This window comes from Oryzias melastigma, linkage group LG4, assembly GCF_002922805.2.
Source record: "Oryzias melastigma strain HK-1 linkage group LG4, ASM292280v2, whole genome shotgun sequence".
Taxonomy (NCBI): Eukaryota; Metazoa; Chordata; class Actinopteri; order Beloniformes; family Adrianichthyidae; genus Oryzias; species Oryzias melastigma.
Window position 1 is genome coordinate 27,522,549 of NC_050515.1, and position 10,078 is coordinate 27,532,626.

The window sequence follows — 10,078 nt, forward strand, 5'->3', positions numbered from 1 at the left end:
TTATTTCGTCATTACTAAATAATCCATGTTCAAACCAGTTCTTCTGATTCGCCGATCGCTTTCTTTGTACCTCCAGCAGGAAATCATGTGAAGGTTGATTACCTGGATCAGGTGTGTTTAGCCATTAAGGAGCTTCAATGGAAGGTTGGTTGGAAAACACGGAGGACACTGGTCCCCGAGGCCTGGATTTGGACTGCCCTGCGTGAGCAGTTTTTGAAGATAAGTGGTTGGGAAGTTGTCAGTCTGCTGCAGATCTTTATCTTGGGTCTTGGTATAGATTCAGCTGATTATCGAATGACCTTTTTATTTGTCTTATATGGGTACATTTAGGCTTACCGTGTCTGTTCCAGGGATTCCTCTGGGAGTCGGTCCACCTTCTCAGGGAGGAGGTGAATCATTACACCATCAAAGTCCAACAGGAAGGTGAGGAGTTAGTTTTCACCTAAAAGTCTCAGAAATGTTCTCGTCTCCTTCAGGAGGAAGTGATTCAGCTCATCTTGTGACTAGAATATATTATTTAGAAATGAATGAAGATTGGAAGGAGCTGTTGATGAGGAGGTGATGTGGGATGAGTCAGGCTTTCATTGTAGCTGAAAGCCCTACAAAGTCTTTGTGTGTATGTGAAAACTACAATATGTTTTAAGTAGAGTCAGCTGCTCAGAATGACTTGCATTTTGCTTGTAAACGTACTGGTGTCCTCTGTTTTCTAAGCTGGTGATGTGCAGCTCACTTTCTGGCTGTGGATAAACTGACTCAGTCTTAAAGGAGCTTTAGAGACTCGTGTCTAAAGTATCAAACACCTATTAGACCTGACACATATTGGAGACAGGACAGGAATGGAATCCTACTCTAGCCTTGGAGATCCCTCTATCAGGTCCTCCAGGTATGAAAAAAAAATCTACAGAGGGAAACCCAGAAGGTTTAAAGTCTCTAACACCAACTGTTTATATGTAGCAGATTTCTCTGGATCTTTATATCTAAGCTTCTAATCTAATTTTTGAGCACATCTCACAGTGACCAAAGCACCTGTTCATATAGGTCATTAAAACATGGAGCAGCTGTGAATCTGCTGTATTTCTAGTCAGCTCAGTCTGCACCACGAATCAGTTGTCTGTCTGTAGATCTCCCACGTACTGAGACACAAAACCCTGTTTCTATCATCTTCTCATTCTGACTTTTCCTTACTTTCTTTTGGTGGACCTGGGCAGAGATAGTCCTCAAAGTCAAGCTAAACAATCCCATCATACTTCACAACAGCAGAAGTCAGACGGTGGAACTGAGCTTCAGCAGCAAGCACCACAAGGACTTGGAGGAGGCTGTTGGGAAGGTCTTCCAGGTATTTTTTAGACATTTTCTGGTCGGATAGATACTGCATAAAAAAACCTTCTAAATTCTAAATTCATAGATGCTGGGGGTTATTTCCACTTATGCAGATCTCATTAAAGTGACATACATGCTCTGTAGGGTTGGGCCCCAGTTGGGTTTTATTTAGTTCTGGTGCCAAATTGGTTCTTTTGTCTCAGTTTCGGTTCCTATTTGGTACCAATTTCGGTACTTCAATAAGAAAAATAATGCCTTCATCTTTTTAAATCAACACATTTTCATTCCCAAATCGACGACAATGGAGGAGTTTAAATATCTTGGGGTCTTGTTCACGAGTGATGGAAGATCGGAGCGTGAGATCGACAGGCGGATTGGAGCTGGGTCCGCTATTATGCGGTCGCTGTACCGGTCCGTTGTGGTGAAAAGAGAGCTGAGCCAGAAAGCAAAGCTCTCGATTTACCGGTCGATCTTCGTTCCAGTACTCACCTATGGTCATGAGCTCTGGGTCATGATCTAAAGAACTAGATCCAAACTACTGGCGGCTGAAATTAGTTTTCTCTGGAGGGTGGCTGGGCGCTCCCTTAGAGATAGGGTGAGGAGCTCAGTCACCCGGAGAGAGCTCGGAGTAGAGCCGCTTCTTCTCCGCATCCAGAGGAGCCAGTTGAGGTGGCTCGGGCACCTGGTCCGGATGCCTCCTAGACGCCTCCCTGGAGAGGTGTTCCGGGCATGTCCCACTGGGCGGAGGCCCGGGGGAAGACCCAGGACACACTAGAGAGACTATGTTTCTCGGCTGGCCTGGGAACACCTCGGGATCCCCCCAGAGGAGCTGGAGGAAGTGGCCGGGGAGAGGGAAGTCTGGGCATCTTTGCTTAGACTGCTGCCCCCGCGACCCGGTCCCAGATGAAGATGGATGGATGGATGGATGAATGGATTACTAACTAAACAGAACAAAACGGCTTAGGGAAAACACAGGAACAGAAACTTACTTGGTTTATCAACACGCTCTAAACATCCAAGTGAAAACGTTCTCTGCTCAGCTGGCACACGCACTCACACGCACGGAGCAGAGCAGATAGGCCAAATGCGGCGCAGCAACACGACTTCATCACTCTCGTAGTCGCATTTGAACGGAATCATCATCTGAGTCTTTTATACACACTGTGTTTACACTGTTACATTCCTAAAGATCACAAACAAGCTGAAACTCTGCACAGCATGAATTAGTGATCAACTGCTGGTCCAGGAGGGGGATCTTCATCTTTCCCCACACAGACACCTGTCCTCAGGTTGAGCACCGTGGTCCACGTGGTGCTTTCTACAGAGTAAAGCCATGTTCATTTATAGAACATTTATCCCTCCACAATGATACTACAATGACTATAAATAATCTGTGGAAGGGCAGGTTCTAAAGAACATGCGCGTGAGTGTTGATTGAACGTTTAGGTGAGGCTCCACATGTACGGCAGTATTTTCTTTGTAGCCTGCTTTCACAACAAACCCAAACCATCAAATATTTTTAAAAATATTCATTATAAGTGCTCTAGTGCTTTATGGTAGTGAGACATGGAACATTTTAGCAGAGTGTCAGCCAAAAATGACATTTCAGCGTGACCTGGTCTTTATAAATTATAGCTGGCGGATGGAGCACCGCCTCTAAACCATCCTATGAGAAACTAATGCTCAACAAGGGTTTCTAACTTTCCTACTGAAAGTCAATGACCAGGAGTGGAGGAATACAGATGGTATTTTGGTGCAGTTTGAGCAAAACCAGTTCTAGGCGAGAACACCTTTGTCATCATTAGCTACGTTTACATGGACCCAAGTAATGGGAATAAGCACCTGATCAGAACAGAAATGCGTCATGTGAACACGCCGTTCGTAATACTCTGGCCCGATCAGACTCTTTCGGATCCAATTTCTTTCGAATCAAGACAGGTGGGTTATACCGATTGTTGATCCGATCGTGGTCCATGTAAACAGACATTCTGATCGTGTGTCATTACTGCTCTGGATTTAACCTCATGCATTGAGGGTCTAGCAGTCTTTGGAGCGTGAACAGAACCGATTAACTGCTCTCCGCGAGCAAACTCTTTTCTTTGAGTAGAAAAGCCGATTCACAGCTTTAAATCCAGGTTTATAGAATAAAAACTAAGATCTGATCGCGATCACAAAATGATGTGGGTCTCAGGCAGGGAAGTGCACAGGACTTTTGAGGGGCAGGGGCTCAAAGTTGGAGAAAGGCAACAAAAACATGTTTTTGGTGTTTCTTTTTTATGCTTTAAGTAATATAGAAATTAATGAAAATGTAAATATATTTACATATATTAGGAAATAACTCAGCTATATGATCCGTGTTGGTAAAGGTGATAAAAGTGTCATTTTTAATGTAAACAGTTTATTGTCAAAGACTTGGAAAACATCCAAAGCATTAAACTACTGGAGGCTCTTCATTTTTTCATTGTGATACAGGAAGAATCAACATGAATCAAGTTTGATACAGATTCTAATATTTTAAACACAGAACCAACAACTCTCATCCCCAGAATGCTGAAGTGATTAATATTTAATGTCCTTATCAGACTGTTGCTGGGAGGATTCTAGTTTGGAGTTTTAGTGGAGTTTTAGTCAGATTCTGTCTCCTGTCAGTCACTTCAGGTTCATGTTGATCATCTGCAGCTGTTTTCATTTCTGTTCATTGTTCTCAGTGGAGAAAAGTGTCTGGTTTTCAGTTAAATATTATCAGGTCATCTGCTTTTCCTCTCTTTATTTCTCTGTGAGTTTTTGTCCTATTTCAGTAAAAGTACACAAGTCTTTGTAAGGTAATAGAGGGTGACCTGTACAACAAGCATAGTGTCCAAGCCCTGGAATTATGGACCTAAACCTTTTTATTCAAATTCAAAAATGGCTATTTTGACTTATTTCTCATCAAAAATGCAAAGTTTAAAGAAATTTTTTTCAAAAACTATACAGTAAAAGTACACAAGTCTTTGTGAGGTAATAGAGGGTGACCTGTAGAACAAGCATATAGTATCCAAGCCCTGGAATTATGGACCAAAATCTATTTATTTACATTCAAAGATGACCATCGTAACATATTTCTCGTCAAACATGCAAAGTTTAAGTACTATTTTTTCAAAAACTATACAGTAAAAGTACAAAAGTCTCCTTGAGGTAATAGAGGGTGACCTGTAGAACAAGCATTTTCTGTCTAAGGCCTGGAATTATGGACTCATTTATTTTTTAAATGACTTTATTTAACTTCATTATTGAAAACTCTGAACATTTCTCTTTAGAAAGGACATAATAAATAACAGATTATTAGTACAAATATCCACTGATAGAATATGTAGTTTTGTTATAGAATTTTATTTCTCTTTTTCATTTTACTCCGAGCACATCAGACGTTCTAATGCTCCAACAGAAAGCTCTTCCACCGAGTTTCATGCTCTGCCGTAAACCGTGTAATACGGGCGCATGACTTTTTTGTAGCGCGGCTGGCTTGACCGCGGCTGAGCGAACAGCGGCTCACTTGACCGCAGTTGTTTTCCGTCTGTTCTTCTGTTGCTGTACTAATCCCATCCATTCGCGGAGAAAGGTTCCACATGCAGCTTTTCTCGTGTGACACGCCGCTGGACTGCTTTTAGCGCTCAATGTAATCGAGAAAACCCAGTTGATTTTCAAAATAAAAGATTTCTGACTCAAAAAAAAAAAAAAAAAAGTCCCTAAATTCTTCCGCGGCCCGGTGGCAATGGGTCTGCGGCCCAGTACCGGTCCGCGGCCCGGTGGTTGGGGACCACTGCGGTAGAACACCGGGGGGATTTTGTAGCGTCATTTCTCTGTCTTATATCACCAACAAAAGTGAATTAATATAAATAAAAATAAAAACTTAAAACAATAATTGAAAAAAAAGAAAATAGGGCACAAGGGCACTTTTTAATACGAGACAAAAAGGGCAGGTGCTCGAGCACCCTTAGGCCGGGGTCACACTCGGCGCGGAAGCACCACAAAGCGGAGCGGAGGGCGTGCGGAGTCCGCTCCGCTCTTCAGGTCACACCAGATGCGAATTTTTCCGCGACGTTCGACAGACGCTTCTGCTAGAGCCATTGCTTTTTTTTTGCCATCATGGTCAATAACCAAGATATCGCCCCGTGTTTCTGCTAAAAGGAGATGGTCTCTGCCCCTGTTGACACAGACCCCGCCCCCCAACTCCGCAGTCGGCCCACTTCATTGATCTGTTTGTGCGCGCGTGTGCGTGTCTGTTTTGTTGTGTGTCTGTGTGCATGCTCGCGCTCTCACGTGTTTCCGTCGGTAAATTAATAACCTAAAAATATTACCTTATGTTTCTTCCAAGAAGAACCGCTCCTCTGCCTCTCTCTCGTTCAAACGCAGCCCCATGCCCCGCTCCAGTGTGCCCCCACTGCATTTGGGGGCCCCGTCTGCCCTGCTTTTTTTCCTCCCAGAAGCAGCCCAGCACACCCGCTCTGGAGATCTGTGGTGTCCGGGGTGGGGGCTCTCGCACACGCGTGTCTGTGTGTTTTGATTGTATGCATATTTTCATCTCTACAGTCTGTTTAGACACAAAAACATGATCACATTTTTGAAAAACTGGCTCTATTTTGAAAATAAACCGGATTTTCTCATGTATTTTGATGCAACTTCTTGCCAGTATTGACGCTTAGCGCTCGCGGAAAAAATGGACCAGATGCCGAAACGTTCCGCTGCTCCGCGCGGACCCTCCGCGCCGCTCCTGAGAAGTTCTCTTTTTAAACAATGGTTGAGAAATGGATGACAAAATAGCATGGAAAAAATACTTGACCTTAGGAGTCTTAGTTTTATTTTTTTTTAAAGTTGTTTCACTTATTAAAAGGAAACTTCAAATACCAAAAAGGACACAGACCCAGTTAATCTTGCACATAATCTTGCTTTTTTGTTGGTTCCACATTAACTTAAGAACCAAATTGGAGTCAAATCAGCTGGCTCCTTCTCATAAACCCAAACAAAAGAGCTACAGTTATCAAAACTACTGCCTGCACACCTGTTGGAATGCTGCTCAGATTGTCTTCTTTTTCAGAAAGGACCAAGTTCGCCCAGGACATCAGAATGGGGTACTGACCAGGCTCCTCCCACCACAGACAAACACCGAGCTCATTCGTACAGCCGTAAGAGGCCATCTAGAAAGAGTAAGCTCAAGAGTATGTATTTTTTTTTTTCATTATCTCACACAAAATTTTCAGACGGGGGCGTCACTGTCTTAGAAAAAGTTAGCCTCCAAGAGATGTGCAGAATATAAACTTATGTAGTGAATTTGCAGTGGCTATCATCTGTGCACCGTTTCCCTGTTTGCTAGTTTCCTGGTAGGAAACACTGTCTGATGTGTTTGTGTCTTTTCCTGCTTGCCAAAAATGACTAAAGCTTTCATCCAATTCTTACAACCACTACTAACTAGACCTAGGACAAATGTGGTATTGTGAACTATGACGATATTTCAACTCTCGGAGGATTAGCGGTCCTCTCTTTCCCTTTAAGTGGCCATTCCATGATTTCAGATTAAAAATATATCCAAATATATGATCATATAATTCTCTTGGAACACTGAAAAACAAATTTTTAATGAAATATTAGTTATTTTTGTGAGTTTTTTCCTACCCAGAAGTAAATTAACTCGATTCCTGAAGCTCCACCTGCCGCTGCATGTGTCTGCCACCCATTTCATGACCTCATCCTAGAACAAGGGTGGGCAAACCTTCACACTTGGGGGACACAAAGGGCTTTAAAATTCGACGAAAGGGCCAGACATACGCTAACAAAAATTAAAGGAGCACTTTAAAGAAACGCATTAGATACATCGGATGCCAGATACATCACTGCCAGCAAACAGTTGATGTCCTCTCAGTGTCCTTCCCGTCAATTTTAACCACACCATAGACATGTAGGGCCGTTGGTGGGAGGGTGATGGGGCATCTCTGTGAGCAATCAGTAGATGCCCTGTTAAGGCCTTCTCACCAAATTTAAATGCACCCCTTTAGTACACACACCTCTAACACCACAAATACACACTCTAACAAACAAACACGAATACATCACACAAGGAAGGTGGGACCTTCGACCTTCTGTCCCCTACCTCATCCCTTACAGGGGGGCGGGGACCCTCAACCTGGTGGTCTAGTCTCTTGGGTGCCGGTCTCCTGGCCCCAGCGGCCTTCTCTAAATCCCTGAGATTTAAGATCTAGAGCAGGGATCAACCTACATCGGAGCCTGGGGTGTGTCCAGGTCTCGGTGGTGCGAGTTCCGGTCCTTGCTCTTGAGAACTAGTCCTCTCCTTAACTCCATCAGTGGGTGTGCCTGGTCGGGACTTGTTTACATCACTCCTCTGGGACCTTTGTTTCTCTTGGGTGCCCCTCTCCTCAACCGGGGTGGGTGGCATCTTCCTTGCTCCCCCCCGGACCTTCCTCGTTGGGGGCATTTGGTGGTCTCCCTTGGCCCTGGCTCGTACCTGGGGTGGGACTGGGGGATGCTCTGTGCTGCTGGGTGGTGGTGGGCTGCTCTTCTGGGGTTGGGGGCCTGCACTCTCTGTGTTCCTGTGCCTTCCTGCTCTTGGGTGTGGGGGGCCTCTGCGGTGGCCCCGCGTGTCCTGGTCTGGGTGTTTGGCGGTATTGCCAGGCAGGCGGATTCTCTCCTTGGCGGGTGTTGGGGGGGGTCCTGGTTGCTGCTGCCCTGGCGGGGGGTCTTGGCTTGGGGACTGCCAGGTGCTCTCCCCCTTTGTACATTCCACATTATCCACATTGCTCACCTGATCACAGGTGTCAGCTCACCTTTGTACTAAAAGTTTGTGTGACAGAATGAGAGGCTTTATTTGTGTCGATTTGTATGATTAAGTGTGTGAGCTGCAGTTATATTGTGTACATTCTGACTAGTTTAAATGTGGAGACTATCTCAACCAACAGATGTGTTCGTAACTACAGAGTGTGTGTGTGTGTGTAGACAGGCCCCGCCCATTCTAGTTTACTATTTAGACCTGGATGTTTTATGATGTTGTTTCCCTCTGTTGCCAACTCCCTTTTTCGCTAAACCAGTGTTTTTCAACCAGTGTGCCGCAGCACACTAGTGTGCCGTGAGAGATGGTCTGGTGTGCCGCAGGAAATTACCCATTTTCACATATCTAAAACATTTGCCATCACTATGGTATCAGCTCTGTGTTCATCCAAACGGCCCTGATTTAACACTGGATAGTTTGGAATATACAAGATGGTAAAATAAATATTTCTTTGACTCTATAAATGACTCTTTAATTAGAATGATGTTACCGCAAACCAGCCGCAAAACTAGCCTCAAACTCAGCTTTTAAAAAAGTCCCGCCCCCTTCAACTGTCTCCGCCAATCATTGTTGGAGGCTTGATCACGTCATCAATCTGACCAATCAGTAGTGGTTAACGTCCTCACTTCCTTGTTTTGATTCGGCTCAAAAAGTCTCTCAGTTCCATAAAATAACAGCTAAAGCTCGTGTTTAGCGGTGTAGCTTCCAGCGGGATCCGACGTCAGATTAAAAAGTGAACAAAAGAATGAAGCCCAAAAACGACAGCATGTCGGCATCTACGTGAGTTTATGCACTGCAGCCCCCATGATGCATTGGGTTAAGTGCGCGCACCCCACTGAGCGCTGGGTGGAGGGGGAGGGGCTTACACGTTCAGCAGCGCAAGAGCCAAATAGGGAGAGAGATAGAGAGAAAACATCAACACAAAATGTAAAGAAAATGAAAAGAAAAAGGAGATAAAAACTGGAATTATTTGACTTTTCTTGATAGTATGAAGGAACTGTCTGCAGGAAATATTCTATATGTATATTTATTCTGTATATATTTATGGCTCCACAATCAACCTGTCCAGACACCTGAGAACTGAGAGAATCTTCTCTAAAACAGAGCAGATCATCACTGAGAGAAGAATCAGATAACATCCTCAAAGCTGAAACTCTTTTGTCTTTCTGAATGTCATTGTGAATAAAAGTCTTGATTTAGTGGTTTTTGCACAATTTAATTTGTATTTGGGTTGTGGTTGCAGAGTTTTGTGTTGTTCACTTCAAATGTGTTTAAAAGGAAAAAAGCTTAAAATGTATAGAGTTAAAAACTGAATAGTTAATAGTTAGTTCTTTTACCATTAATTTTGTACATTCCATCTGTAAGGGATAAATAACAGCATATACATAATTTACACTTTATATCAATAAAAACATATTTACATCTTGGATTTTGTGCATAATCTTATCTAGTAGTTTATAATGAATCAAACAAAGCAAACAACAACCTAAAAAGCCATTTGGTAGCCAAAAGAGCTGCTGTTTTAGGAAAACGAATGCAAAAGAACTGAATTTTGAGAAAGAATTCTCATGTGGAGGGAAACAAGAAACGAACGTTGTTTTTACTTTGTATGATAGTTTGGGAAGTATTTAAAAAAGAGAAAAAAAACATTCATAAAAACTGATTATTTAGAAGTATTTATTTATTTATTTATTTATTTATTTATTTTAAAATTATTCATTAATGATAATAAATGTAGACTGTTTTGACGAGATATACGTTTAACTTGAGCAAATTGATTAATGATGCTCCCACTTCTATAAAAAAATGTACACTAGATTGTGGAGGGACTGTACATCAATACAGACTCATTTTTTTTACCTTTTGGATGCTAGTGTGCTGCGGGATTATTTTCATGGATAAAGTGTACCTTGGCTCAAAAAAGTTTGAAAAACACTGATA

The 10,078-nt window shown here is 43.0% G+C and overlaps 1 protein-coding gene across 7 annotated transcripts in view; it reads left to right on the top strand.

Annotated features, from left to right (window-relative positions):
• LOC112136846 overlaps positions 1-10,078 on the top strand; it is a 65,246-nt gene that overhangs the window by 12,363 nt on the left and 42,805 nt on the right. For 5 of the 7 annotated variants that reach the window (XM_024258769.2, XM_024258773.2, XM_024258774.2 and 2 more), the window contains exons 9-11: positions 351-423; positions 1,209-1,336; positions 6,395-6,515. In XM_024258769.2, coding sequence (XP_024114537.1) covers positions 351-423; positions 1,209-1,336; positions 6,395-6,515 — 322 coding nt within the window. The remainder of the gene's footprint in view (positions 1-350; positions 424-1,208; positions 1,337-6,394; positions 6,516-10,078) is intronic. The other 2 variants (XM_024258770.2, XM_024258776.2) reach the window with 2 other exon arrangements.